The sequence below is a fragment of the Fusarium phalaenopsidis genome (genome assembly GCF_050370095.1).
Source record: "Fusarium phalaenopsidis strain FUZ10S chromosome Unknown contig_32302, whole genome shotgun sequence".
In the NCBI taxonomy this organism is placed as follows: Eukaryota; Fungi; Ascomycota; class Sordariomycetes; order Hypocreales; family Nectriaceae; genus Fusarium; species Fusarium phalaenopsidis.
This window is the reverse complement of record NW_028145405.1, coordinates 4,412,205-4,425,886: the sequence shown is the minus strand read 5'-3', so window position 1 is coordinate 4,425,886 and position 13,682 is coordinate 4,412,205. Positions and strand designations below refer to the sequence as shown.

General features: G+C 53.8%; 4 protein-coding genes across 4 annotated transcripts; 1 reads left to right on the top strand and 3 right to left on the bottom strand.

The window, feature by feature from the left end:
* Positions 1 to 310: 310 nt before the first annotated feature.
* LRP88_08721 (major facilitator superfamily domain-containing protein) lies at positions 311 to 2,413 on the bottom strand (the record flags this gene model as incomplete). Its single annotated transcript, XM_083245222.1, has 5 exons — positions 311 to 846; positions 897 to 1,368; positions 1,433 to 1,695; positions 1,745 to 2,053; positions 2,362 to 2,413. 5 exons carry the CDS (start codon positions 2,411 to 2,413, stop codon positions 311 to 313), a joined length of 1,632 nt encoding a protein of 543 aa, XP_083099716.1.
* Positions 2,414 to 3,767: 1,354 nt separating this feature from the next.
* On the top strand, positions 3,768 to 6,416 carry LRP88_08720 (M28 family metallopeptidase; the record flags this gene model as incomplete). The annotated part of the gene is made up of 5 exons (XM_083245221.1): positions 3,768 to 3,778; positions 3,890 to 4,235; positions 4,283 to 4,800; positions 4,874 to 6,249; positions 6,301 to 6,416. The coding sequence occupies 5 exons, from the start codon at positions 3,768 to 3,770 to the stop codon at positions 6,414 to 6,416; spliced, it is 2,367 nt and encodes a 788-aa protein (XP_083099715.1).
* Positions 6,417 to 7,005: 589 nt separating this feature from the next.
* LRP88_08719 (cytochrome-b5 reductase) lies at positions 7,006 to 8,112 on the bottom strand (the record flags this gene model as incomplete). The annotated part of the gene is made up of 4 exons (XM_083245220.1): positions 7,006 to 7,566; positions 7,618 to 7,624; positions 7,686 to 8,005; positions 8,071 to 8,112. 4 exons carry the CDS (start codon positions 8,110 to 8,112, stop codon positions 7,006 to 7,008), a joined length of 930 nt encoding a protein of 309 aa, XP_083099714.1.
* A 1,228-nt stretch (positions 8,113 to 9,340) lies between these two features.
* LRP88_08718 (adaptor protein NBP2) lies at positions 9,341 to 10,864 on the bottom strand (the record flags this gene model as incomplete). Its single annotated transcript, XM_083245219.1, has 1 exon — positions 9,341 to 10,864. The coding sequence occupies one exon, from the start codon at positions 10,862 to 10,864 to the stop codon at positions 9,341 to 9,343; it is 1,524 nt and encodes a 507-aa protein (XP_083099713.1).
* Between the last annotated feature and the right edge of the window lie 2,818 nt (positions 10,865 to 13,682).

Below are 13,682 nucleotides of genomic sequence, written 5' to 3'. Positions count from 1 at the left end.
GGGTTGTCCTTAGTAAATCCTCTTGGTTGTTCCTATATAAAAGTAATTATAAAGTTAGAGAACATAATCCACTTTAAGATAAAGTCTCTTGTCATTTTTTTTTAAAAAAAAAGAAAATCCTTATATTAAGCCTTAGATGAGGTTCTTTTATAATCTCATCAAATATGGGAATAGATACCTAGGTAAGTGTACTTGAAATCCCTTTCCCAGCTCCCTACCTATGTAACTAAGTTGATGTGCCAAATATCGGCATCCTTCTTCCACAGCACTCAAACATTCACTCCTTTTAAATTTTTCGTCACAATCACCCCTAGTTTCTCTCTCCATTCATGGTTCCGTAGCTCTGCTGCGACTTGCCCTTACTCGAGGGCTGAAAGTCCTCATCTTCAGAATCCGAAGCTATCGCAGAGTCGTCCTGCAGCAGTAGCGTGCTGGAATCAGTAGACTCGTCATCTTCGGCATCACTGCTCTCCGCCGAGGCAGTAGGACCCTTGCCATCGACGGCCATATACGCCGGGATGGCACCGAGAATGGCCACAAACATGAGGTAGAACCAAGGTGTTACCATGTAACCGTTGTCAGCGCCCCAGGTAAAAACGGCGCCCGTCGAGGCCGGGCCTAGGGCTCGGCCGATGCCGCTGAAGGTGGTGGCGTATCCGTTCAGGGTGCCCAGCACGCGGAGCGAGGTGCAAGAGTTGGTGAGGAGGATCGTTGTCGAGGGGAATGCAACGATAATAGCAGCCGCCTTGATCAATAGAACAACCAAGAGGGCGATGAGCCGGGACTGTGCCGTCGGGAAGAGCACGCAGTACGGGGTGAGGAAGTACACAAGGGGCATGAGAAGACCTGTGAGAGATTAGTATCAAACCACACCTTGTATGACGCTCATGACTTACAGCAAACTCTAAAGCACCGCAGAACGCCGAACCGCGTCACAATCGGGGGGTAGAGCAGGAACTGGATAACACCACAGACGATGCCGTACAATGTGAAGATCAAACCGATCTGGCCATGTTCCAGCCCAAATCCACCAGAAAAGTAGAACGGGAACTTGAAGTTGTCGGGGGTCTTATCCTCAACCGGGTGGTACAGGAAGACGCTGAGGACCTGATCATAGGCAACCGAGTGGAAGGCCAGGAACGAATAAGCAAGGAGGTTGATGACAGTCTGGCGAGTAAAAACGCTCTCCTTATGCTGACCATAGGGTTCATGGCTGTGTTTCGTTGGGATCACCTTGCTGGGGAGAAGAGGGGCAGTAGCCTCTCCATCCACAAAGGAGGCCCGGCGTGTTGAGGGGGCCGGGGGTGAACGTCTCAAGGTGCGCTTGATGCGATCACCAACCAAAAGACCCCAATCCCTATGACCTCGCTTGCTCGGGAGTGTTTCCTAGATCCTGTTAGTCTGAATAGCTTCGCCAAAGGGTTCGACTTACATGGAGAAACAGAGTTGCGCTGGTGGCTGAGATGAGGAAGAAGATGGTCAAGACCAAGTTAGGGAGGGCAAAAGGGAAACGCTTGAAAAACTCAATGTTTCCAAAGATGGCTGGGTACTGCTTTGCCGGCTCAGCAAAGAAGCCTCCGAAGCTGGGACCGATGACAGAGCCCAAACTCCAGACTAGAGGCATGATGCTAAAGGCCCTGGGCTGAAGTTCCCTCTCTGGCACCATCTCGGCCACCATGGTTCTGATGATACCAACTAGGAGACTGTTAATTGGGAATATCAAGTATGGAAGAGGCACACGTACCATTGCCGTTTCCACCACCCTGGATAGCTCGCACGATAATGGCCATGGGCAAGCTCGTAGACATGCCCCAAATCACGAAGCACACCATGGTACTCAAGAGACCGGTGATGATGGTAGGCTTTCGACCATACGTGTCAGATGCCTTTCCCCAGCCAACAGCGGTGATACTCTGGGCGATGGAAAAGACACCCGAGGTGATACCAGCCCAACGAGCGACCTTGTTTGTCTTGACACCGAAACTCTTAACCATAGAGGGTAGGTATGGAAAGACAGAGGTGTAGGCCATGGGCTCGGCGATTCTGGCAACGGCTATCGGCATGTTAGCATATACAACAGATGAAACAGAGGGTACCTGTGAACCGGACCATGATGTCCTCAGGAGATGTGTTTGGAACCATCCTGCTGGAGTGCCTCTGCGCCCGATGAGAAGTCATTCTTGTCAAAATAATGGTACAGTAGCACATATTCGCACTGGTAGACAAGAAAACCACAAAAGTAGCAGAGTCATGATGCAGAGAACCATTCGATTGTGTACCCAAGCACTGACCTCGGGACGCCCACTTGGGAGTATGACTAGGAATAACTATAGGAGCGACAGAAACGATTCTGATACTTACCCAGGATCGCCAGCTGCTGGACGGGCAGCTTGGGCTTATCTTTGGTCGTCATTGTCATGGTCCGATGGTGCAAGACGATCTGGGGGCCGCGGGTGGGGAAACGCGCGGATCAGATTCTGACAGTGCTTGTAGCAGTTCGTGTAAGTTGTACAAGGCGGATTTGAGAGGAGAATTGTATCAGGCCTTGAGGTTGCTTCGAAAGCAAGACACGCCGGCAGTCTGAAGCTTCAACCGAGAAGAAAACAAGACGAGGTTGAGTCAAGGCAGACGGAGAGTGAAGCCAGGCCAAGGTATGGGTCACAAAGATTCAGGTGAACCTCTAGTTAATAAGCCAATGCTGACCAGAAACGGGTTGGCCCAGCCCGTGCCGTGCAGAAAATGTGCATCTCTCGGGCAGATCCACCCCGATCCAACCCCCCAATGTCGCCCGTGAGACGCCGTGACAGGGGGATCTTTTGGGCAATTCTGCGGACAAGGGCCGATCATTGGAGTGCGGCAGCTCGTCTGTGGGTGTGGAGGGTCCGGGAAGGAAGGGTCACAAGCGCGCAGCCCGCATACATATCGGCCGTAACGTCCGTCGTTGTGTGGAACGCCTTTCGGCTGTCAGTTCAAGTCGCCGGTTTGAGGCCAGAGCTTCCCCGCGCGAGACAACAACAAGCGAGACATTGCCGTGATATGCGAACCATGACGATGACGCATAGGATCTCGGACAAGAGAGGGCCTACACCGTCACTTGACCATGCAAAAAGATCACGGTCCAGGGCCCTTGTTGAAAGTTCCAAACTCGCAAGTGGCGATTGTCGGTGTAATCTGATTTTTCTGGGGCAAGCCCCCCCCCGAAAGCGGACCTCCATCTTCGGGTTTGACATGGGAAAGAGCGCCAGGGTGTTAGTAATCCACCCGCCCCGAACGCCTCCCCGCCCACCCCCGCTTGTTGCCCGAGCCGGGGAAAAGTGCTCGGCCGGTTGCCGGTCGCCTAGTTGGGCAATGGGAATGGATCCCATCTTCAGGATATATACGGATTATATCTGCTTGAGCTGTTCATACATGTATTGAGAAGGTCTTAGTTGTATACATGGTGTCAGTGAATGTGTGCATCTATCATCCAAGCCACAATCCTTGTCAAATTCCATCCTAAGACTGAGTGGCTGGTGAAGGATGGTACCACTTTCTACTCTAAGCATCTGGGTGAAACCCTGCCGCGATTGGCCAATAATCTCCCTCCCGTTGAAACGTCATCGCCCATCACATCACGCCTTAGCTCTCTTAACTCTCAAGGTCCAAGCCCGAAGCTCTCACTTCACTTCAACAACAGCAACAACATCAAAGGCTATAGAAACACGGCCACCATCGGATGACGGATTCTTAACCACTGCTGGAGCACTATCCGCGAGGACGTCTTCACCATGAGCAGCCTGTGAGTGCTTTGGACCCCGATAAGCTACGCCCTCCACTTTCCGGCTGTCGTCATCTCGAGCTCGACCTCGCCTCTACTCTGGGTCAACACTTACTAAATCCCCATTCTCAGCTCTACTCCCCAGGAGAAAATGGCCAACGAGAGGACCCCTCTCATTCAGACCGTCCAAGTCGGTCCTCCCAGGAAGAGGTACCCGCACCAGACCTGGCGTCGCTTCTTCACCATCGTCAGCTCGGTTGTTCTTATCTGTGGTTTCGCCTCTTTTATCTTCCACGGCTTGTTCATCTGGCCTCATCGCTATCACCGCGGTCAACCCGGTGGCTGGCCTCATGGAAAACCTCTAAGCCGGGAAGACCTGGATCGGATTCTGTTTGATACACCTGACCCCAAAAAGGCCGAGGAATGGAGCCGATACTACACTTCAGGCCCTCACTTGGCTGGTAAAAACTACTCTCAGGTAACTGCACCCCTGTTGCCCGAAGGCATGAAGCTCATATCTTCTAGGCTGAGTGGACAAGAGACCGTTGGGAGGAATTCGGAGTCAAGTCAGAAATCGTCTCTTATGATGTTTACATCAACTACCCTGTTGATTCTAGCGTTTCTCTCTTGGAGAAGTCCAAGGATGGAAACGACTGGACTGCCACCTTCAAGGCTTCCCTCGAAGAAGATGTTATCTCTGAGGACCCCACGACATCTCTCGAGAACCGCGTCCCAATTTTCCACGGCTATGCCGCCAGCGGAAATGTCACTGCTTCCATCGTCTACGTCAACTACGGTACCTTCAAGGACTTTGAGGATCTCGTTGAAGCCGGTATTGACCTCAAGGGCAAGATCGCCATTGCCAAGTATGGAGGGATCTTCCGTGGCCTCAAGGTCAAGCGCGCTCAGGAGTTGGGTATGATTGGTATCCTCATCTACAGTGATCCCGGCGATGATGGCGAGAGAACCGAGGAGAATGGATACAAGCCTTATCCTGAAGGACCTGCACGAAACCCAAGCAGTGTCCAGCGTGGAAGTGCAGAGTTCCTGAGCATTCGACCTGGTGACCCGTATGTCCCCTTGCAATGAACGTCGAAAATTTGACTAACTTTCTAGATCTACTCCTGGATATCCATCCAAGCCTGGTGCTCCTCGCGTCCCAGTCGACGATGCTACCCCATCTATCCCGTCCATCCCTATCTCATACCGCGACGCCCTGCCTATTCTCAAGGCTCTCAATGGCCACGGCCCCAAGTCTACTGACTTCAACCAATACTGGAACAAGAACCTAGGTTTGCGATACAAGGGCGTTGACTACAACATCGGCCCTACACCTGACGACGTCGTTGTTAACCTGTACAACGAGCAGAAATATGTTACTACCCCTCTCTGGAACGTCATTGGTGTGGTCAACGGCAGCATTCCGGATGAGGTCATCGTCGTTGGAAACCATCGAGATGCGTGGATTGCCGGCGGAGCTGGTGATCCGAACAGTGGCTCTGCCGTCATCAATGAAGTCATCCGTGGAGTTGGAAAGGCGATCGAAGAAGGCTGGAAGCCCCTCCGTACGATTGTCTTTGCGAGCTGGGACGGTGAAGAGTACTCTCTCATTGGAAGCACTGAATGGGTTGAGGAGTTTCTCCCATGGCTCTCGGGAGCCAGTGTCGCCTATGTCAATGTTGACGTTGGCGTGGATGGCCCTGAATTCACCGCCTCGGCGGCCCCTCTACTCAACCAGGTTATCCGCGATGTCACCAGCATTGTTCCCTCGCCAAACCAGACTGTCCCTGGACAGACCGTTGGAGATCTTTGGGATGGCAGAATCAAGACCATGGGCAGTGGTAGCGACTTCACGGCCTTCCAAGACTATGCTGGTATCCCCAGCATTGACTTTGGCTTCAAGTACAACGGCCATAGTGCTGTTTATCACTACCACAGCAACTACGACAGCTTCTACTGGATGAGCGAGTATGGCGACCGTGGATTCAAGTACCACAGAACCATGGCCCAGATTCTGGGTCTGACCATCGCCAAACTGGCCGGCAGCATCATCATCCCCTTCAGTGCCACCGAGTACGCTGATGCTTTGGATGGTTACCTCAACAAGGTGGAAGCCAAGTTTGAGCCCCTCCCCGAAAACCTCAGTGGCGACAAGCTGTTCGCTTTCCGAGGCAGCGTCTCTGCTGGCGTCACCGTTGGCAGTGAAGACGAGTTCAAGGAGAGCCTGAAGGATATTCGCCACTCATTGAAGAAGTTTCACCTCAAGGCTACTGAACTTGATGAAGAAGCTGAAGAAGTCACTCGTAAGATTGAGGAAGGCATCCCGTGGTGGAACATCATTGAGAGGATCCGCCTGGGACGTGCTATTATTAAACTCAACAAGAGGTACAAGCTACTTGAGAGGAGCTTCCTCTACGAGGGTGGTCTCGATGGACGAGACTGGTTCAAGCATGTCGTGTTTGCACCTGGCCTGTGGACTGGCTACGCTGGTGGTGAGTACTTGACTATACTGCACTTTGAAATCTCTAGCTAATCATGCGTAGCTGTTTTCCCCGGCTGGGACGAGAGTATTGATGCTAAGGACTATATCAACGGTCTGAAGTGGTCCAGCATCATCGGCCGCTGCATCCACAATGCTATTAAGAGCCTGTCGGACTAAGTTTTCAAGCTGAAAAGATCTGACTGTACCTCTAAAGCGATTTCGGATATTTTCTCCTGGAGGATACTTTAGATGTACGATATGTACAGGATACATCGGTGAAATACCCTTGAGTCACTTTTTGCTTAGTTTTGATCCTCATCACCATGGCATGAGAAAGAGTTTGACTATCTGAATAAAAAGCAAATGATGAACGATGAGGGTGTGAAGGGGAAGATCTAAGGAAAAGCAATACTTTGATAGTCTCTTCATCATTTATATAACCCTCATGTAAGACTTTGAGTACAAGTATCAAATGAGTAGGTAGCGAAGCTCATGTGCTAGTATCTGCTTCCTTTACGCCCTGCTCAAAATCCAGCTGCGGACTCATGAAACATAACTGATGGTGGCATAGTGTGAATGCAAACATCCAACAATGCGCAATATGCGAGTAAACCATTGGTTATCAAGTATAACACATGCAAGTTGATTGAGCTGGTATCAATTCTAGACGGCACATCCGTCTCGTCTATGTCGCTTCTATGAGCAAATCTTACACGAGTCTTGTATATCTTCTTTCAAACACTGATAAATTCATTCGCAACCCAGCTTAGAACTTGTACACCTGCTCCTGCGAGTAGCCGAGCTCCTTGAGGGAGCCGGTCAGCTCGCCCTGGTCCTTGGGGCTGACCTTGTTGCCCGAGATGGCCTTCATTAGGCCGGGAGGACCGCAGACAAAGAGCTTGATGTTCTCCTCCTTGGGCTCGGGGAGGACAGTCTTGAGGAGCTCCTTGGAAATGTAGCCCTTGTTGCCGACCCACTCCTTGGGGGGGTTGTCGAGGACGTAAAAAGCGCGGAAGCGCTGGGGGTAGGTGTTCTCAAGCTCGTCGAACTGCTTCTTGAGGAGGATGTCCTCCTCGGTGACGTTGCCGAAGACGAGGGTGACCTTGGTCTTGTCGTTGGGGTTGTTGAAGATGGCGCGGGTGAGCTGGTACATGGGGGTGATACCGGTACCGCCGGCGATGAGGGCGATGTGGGTGTGCTTGTTCTCCTCCCACTGGTACTTGGGCAGAGGGCCCTTGATGTCGAGGCGCTGGCCGGGAACCAGGTTGTGGATGTGGGTGCTCATGGGGCCGTTGGGGTACTTCTTGACAACGAAGTCAATGAAACCCTTCTCGCCTGTCCCACTGTTAGTCGCAGCTTAACATAGAGAGGTTTATACACGTACCCTCATCGCTGGTGGGGGTATAAGGTCGGAGAGTGGCCTTCTCGTCCTCGGGGCCCTTGTACTTGGTGAGAAGGGCGCTAGCAACAGGAAGGCCAGAGACCTGGTCGGGCTCGGGGAGCTCGAAGCGCAGGCGCTTGGTGTTGTGGTTGACGATCTCGACCTCGGCGAGCTTGAGAGAGAGGAAACCCTGATCACCGCCAGTGAAGGCCTTCTTGGGCTCAGCACCGACCGCCTGCTTCACATCCGCGGCGGCAGCAGCGGGCGACGAGGCTCCGCTGAAGTACCAGTACGCGGCACCGCCGAGGACAGCAGCACCGCCGGCGAACATGATGGCGTTGGAGCCGCCCGCGCCGCCGGCCTCGGTGGCATAGCGGCGGACGGACTGAGGAGCGAATTAGCCATGATGCCATCGCCAATGGAGGGGTGCAAGAAGCGAGAGAGACATACCCTCTTGAGAGGTTGGGCCGCGCGGAAAGTTCTGGCAAACATTTTGATAGAGTTTCTGATACTCGGACGAGGTCAATTGGAGTAATTGGCCAGAAATAAACAAGATTTGGAGGGCGGGAGAACGGGAGAGCTTGGGGGGAAGAGGGTGTCGAGGTGCCGGCGAGTGGGAAGCTCAGTTTATTCTGCAATCGGAACTCCGAAATGGTCATGGAGATGACGTTATGAGTCACGTGATGTCCCGAGAACGTCAACAAGGTCCCCGAGCCGGTCGGAAAGCCGGATATATTCGTCAGTGGACTGTTTTCGTTGACGCTGTTCCAAGCTGGTTCTTTCAATGCATAGCATCATCTGGGCTGTGGATTGGTAAGCCGGCAGTTGATCTGACTGGGATACCGAGAAGCTTGATCCCCAGGTCGAACGTTGTGGCTTAGATGCAGCTCGAATTGACGTACGTCCACCAAGCCACGAGATTCAACGGGTGTGGCTCAACGACCTCACTGCGTGAGAATGTGAGATGAACGACATCAAGATGAGTGAGTAGCTGGTCGAGCTGTTCTCAGACTATTATCTTCTCTGATCCCTTTTCCCTAGGTTGTTTTCTTCATTACTTACCCTCTTGGGCTATAATCTTCTTCAATCACTATCTTTCTTAGATCATTATCTTCTAGGTTCTTGGATCAGGATTTATTACGACTCATCATTTTGGCTCGCTACACTCTGTGCTTCCAGACCTGAACAACACTGTATTCATCCAGCATTATCAGCCAAGTCCAAGCCAAGCCAAGCATCGCTCCCATTCGCATGGTATTACATTCAACGACTATAGCTCATCCTCCCCGACAGGCGAGCAGCCTCCACACACACCTTGCTTTCATCAACTTCAAACTGCCATCCTCTTCAGCTTCAGGCTCCTCATGCCGGTTCTCCTTGAAACCTCCTCTAACATGGGCATTGCTGCGTAACTCGGCCCTCAAAATCGGCGTCACCTGCCGCCCGTTTATATACCCCCCACAAATGCGCCGGTATTCGCAGATATATGTCCTCCCCCACCCTTTGTACTTTTTCGAAAATGGTCCGATTCGCTCATCGGCGTGGACAGCCAGATTTGGACCCAGCTTGGATAGCCAGGATATCAGAAACACCGCCCTTCGTACATGTCGTCGAATTCGTTGTGGTATTATTGGTATTTCCGCCCGCTCCCTTACAAGTATACATCGAGTCGTGAGCGTCTTCAAGCATCGCATGCAAGTCGTTATATCGAATCACCACATCACCTCTCGTTGTCCTTCTCCACGGCTTCCTCAACGCCCCCTGGATCCGGCAGCTCCATCGGCGGTTTGGCTTGTACCGGCGTAGAGGTAGAGTCTCTCTGCCTCCCAGAGTCGTGACTCTCCCTCCTCAGCATCCCCACGTCTTGGGTCTGAGCCATTGTCGGGGTGTTTGCCTGGCTCCCTCCTCGCTGCCCGTGGTAGTGGATGACCTGAGGAGGTGCTTGTCCTGAGTGTAGTCCCAGCTGCTGGGTCGGATACGGGTCAAGGTCTTTGCTCGAGGTCGAGAACATCGACACGATAGGCTGATGGTACCCGTTAGTCGCATTGCTGGAAGATGGAGTGTGGCCATATTGACCGCTATGCTCCGCTTGAGTAGGCGTGCCCACATCGTTTGGGGAGCCGTTTCCCTCCACAAGCTGGCCCGTCAGGCTGTTCATTCCACCCTCAATGTCTCGAAGCAGTCGGACGTATTCCTCGGGCACCAGGCCGCTCTCCTGCGTCTTCGGGTCCTCGGCCACCAGCCAGCCCTGCCCGTGCCGGTACGAGACCCAGATGATTTGGCCCTCTACTAGGGGCAGTTCGTTTTCGTTCTCCCGCTCGAAGTCGAACAAGGCAACGGCCTTGCCGTGGAACTCCTCGTCCGGCGATGTAATGGTAAACTGATAATCTCGTGAATAGCGAGACTGATCCTCTTCATTGTATCCTGGGGACGATGGGGGGCTGGAAGCATCTGACCCGGGCTGATAATACTCACCGCCGTCGGCAGGACGGGGTTGCTGGGCAATATGATATGCCCGGCTGTGTCGTGCCTGGTCCGGCGGATAAGTGACATACTCTCCACCAGGGCCGTTGGCCTCGCCGCCGTTGTTCACATAATATCTCTCGCTGCCATCCCCACCGGTTCCCACGTAATAACCCCGCTCATGATCAAAGTTGGCCGGGTGCAGGTCAACCTCACGAGTCCTTCCCCTTAATGCCGCAGCTGCCGAGGTCGACTTGTGTTTGCGGTGTCGTGTAGCGACGACGGGGCTTTGTAGGTCTTCATCCTCGCTCCACGGGGGACCATCTCCGAATTGAATGGGAGCAAGCTCATGGCCACGGTTGTATGCATCGGTGCCCCATGAATCCCAGGGCATCTTTTGTTCCCAAGAGGCCGGAGGGTCTGATAGTCTGCGATGCTCGCTTGCCGGGGTTGTCATGCCCGAGGGCGGACCCGAGGGCTCTGGTGGCGGGCCATAGTGTAACGGGTGCGTGACTGGGTATGCAAAGTCCCGCACCTGAGTATATGGGAGAGTCGACGGGTACATGGGGATTAGATGAGAGGTCGGACGGGACCTCGTGGGCAAGGAGCCCGTCGAGTATTGGGAGAGTCGGCTCCTGGAGGCGTGCGACATTGGGCGCGATGTGATGCTTCGGCGCGATGGTGGGGAGGTGATCAGAGGCGGCAGCGCGGGGTGGTTGGGGTTCGGAGGAGAGGACGCAGCTGCTGGAGGAGAAGTCGCTGGAGAAGAAGTCGTCGACATTACCACTGTCATCGACATGCCTCACAAGACAAGTCAAGCGACAGTCGTGCGATCTGGCGCACACGGCCGCGCAACCGCCGAAGGATGGGGACCGTCTGTTGCGGCACGCGCGCGGGGCGGTAGTAAGATGACGGGTAGAGGCTCGGGTTCCCGCGGCGAGATCGAGACGGGCGAGGCTCGTACGAGATGCGACGCTTGCGCCGAGGAGGGCGATGCTTGATATTGCGGGTTGAAGTTGTCAGCGCAGGGCGTCGTCCGGGCAAAGCTGTCCAAGCAGGCGGATGGACGTCAAGTCAGCCGCAGCGCTAAGGCTCTTGTCCCTCGGGGAGGGGGACACAACGTTGGGCGGGCTCCAGTCCGGGTGGGATAAGCCAAGCCCTAATGCAAATGCGAGACGACCAGTCGTCAGGCGATAAATAGAGCAGGTGAACTTGTAAGGCAACCTACGGAGCACCGCGAGTTGCAAGTGGGGAGAGAGGGATTGCAAAGGAGCGTAGAGAAACAGAAGCAGAAACAGAAAACAATGGATGTATGGGGGAGCCCGGCGACGCTCGGGACAAGGGCTCAAGCGATTGCCTATGCCTGTCCGTCTGTCCTGGGCCTGCGCTCGCGCTTGCGCTTTGGGCGAGTAACAAAGGGCCTGGCCTGGGGTAGGATTGGATCCCAAGTTGTGATGGGAGAGTGAGAGAGAGGATGGATGGAAGAGAGGGCCGAAGAAGAGAGGGTCGTCCGTCCGTCGACAACCCACGACGAGGGGACATGGCAAGGTTGGTCTGGTCGTTGGTACACCAAGGTACCTCCCTCCCGTCTCGTCACCCCCCGCCGTACCGACCGTTGTAAGGCGAGGCATGGCGGGAGTGGAGCGGAGGTTGCCAGTGGAGGGGGCGCTGGGCGCTATAGCGCACCACACCACTGAAGCAAGCGCCTCGCGCACTGATCCTACTGGCTGCGCGTTGGAGACCCAGCGAGTCAGCGCCTGTAAGTCGGGTCCAAGAAGCCCAATGGCACCCAACGACTGAGCTCCTCTGTCTGTCAGCTGTCGCCCGTTGCTTCTTTGGCGCTAGCACGCATGGGATTGATCTGAACATGATGCTAGAAACGGCCTGATCTGGGGGCGACGGAGATCTGAGGTAAATACGGCCAGTAGACGGACGTTGGGTGCTCCCATGCGGGAAGAAATGGCCGGTTTCATCGATAGTTGGATGGAGGACTCTGGTTGAGATGAGGGGTCAAGAGGTACCTTGTCGTACATCCTGTCCATCCAGCTTGGAGCCGCAACCACATCCATCTCTGTCATTGAAGCACCCAGAAACGACCCAGACGCAGTCGCTCATTTTTTTTTTTTTTTTTTTCTTTCTCATGCATGCGCAGAACCAACAGATGTCCCCAATGTCTCGTCTCCCATGGCCGGATCCTTGACCTCCCTCGTGTTCTCATCGGAAGCACGTCGTCTCTGCGCACATACACACACGCACACACACATGTATACACACACCAACACGTACGACAACGTCTAGAGGGCCATGGTACGCCATGTCGGACGGGGATCGCCCTGGATACCCACCCGACCTGCTGGAACCTCAATCTGGGATGGCGGCCCTGCTCATCTCTTTGCCTGGCAAATTTGACTAGGAGGGCGACCAGGGCGGGCAGGGCCATAACCGTTCCAAGGTCGCGATGGGAGCAATCTCCGGGCGGCCACCGCCTGGTTGCCGTCGCAATGGAATCGTCTCGACGTACGTCTCCGGCTTGCCTGGAAATTACCATCATCATGGCGCGCAGGATGATGAAACTCGAAGCCCCGAAGGTTGTGTGGCAGGGGCCATCATGGATGGATTAGGTTGGTTACGTATGTAGGTAGTGAGGCGAGCCTAAGCAAACAAGGTGGTGGCCATCGATCAACCATCAACCATTCTCTAATTCCGTGTCACACGTCCTTGTTCCTGTTGCTCGCTCTTCAACTTGCTTCTTCTTCAACTGCCCTCGGGAGCCGCACAGATCAGAGTGGGATAGATGCCGGTCCCGAATATCGTCCCGGCGGCCGAGGCGTCGATGGCTTCCGGCTGCATGCCCACAATCCTGCCGTGAGCACGAGACAATTTCTGCATCTCAAGCCAGGTCGGTGTAGCGTAATTGGATTTGCAGGGTTGTTACAGGTGAGAGAGAGAGGATGCGATATTACTCTCAGCTTAGTAGAGGAGGATGTTTTGGAGAGTGAGGTCAGTTGAAGGATGGTTGGGTATACACTTAACTTACATGACACCTCAGCTACGACTTCAGCTTGGGTCGAGAAAGAGTGCTCATCAACATGACATCTATGGCGAGCTCACCGCAACGCCAGCTCCTTTTCATTGTCCAACGTCTCCTTTTTCAAGCCTCCATGCAACCGGTGATGCAAGACGGCTTGTTCTCAAAGTGTTTCTATTTCTGGCAACTCTGCACTTTAGCTCATTTACACCCACTCCCTGATTGGCCTTGCCCAATGCGTCGTCTGTTTCAGGTTATGCGGGCGCCTAACAGCCAATAACGTGTGCCGAGCCAAGTTCGTCGGTGGGGGGAGCAGGTCGGTTCTCATGTGTACAGCGATGGACGAGAGCCCGTCTGACCATCCATGAATGAGCGAGTTCAACTTCATCTGGTCTGGCATCAATTTATTCTGGCGTAATCTTGCAAGGGTCAGGTGATGACTTCTGGCTGCTGTTTGGATCGGATATCGAATCCGACGGGACTTGTACATGGGTACTATTTCAGGTATCTGTGGCAAGGCCTTTCATCTATTTTGGATGCCTAAGCTCTTGGCAGAGGGGTGTTTAATTCT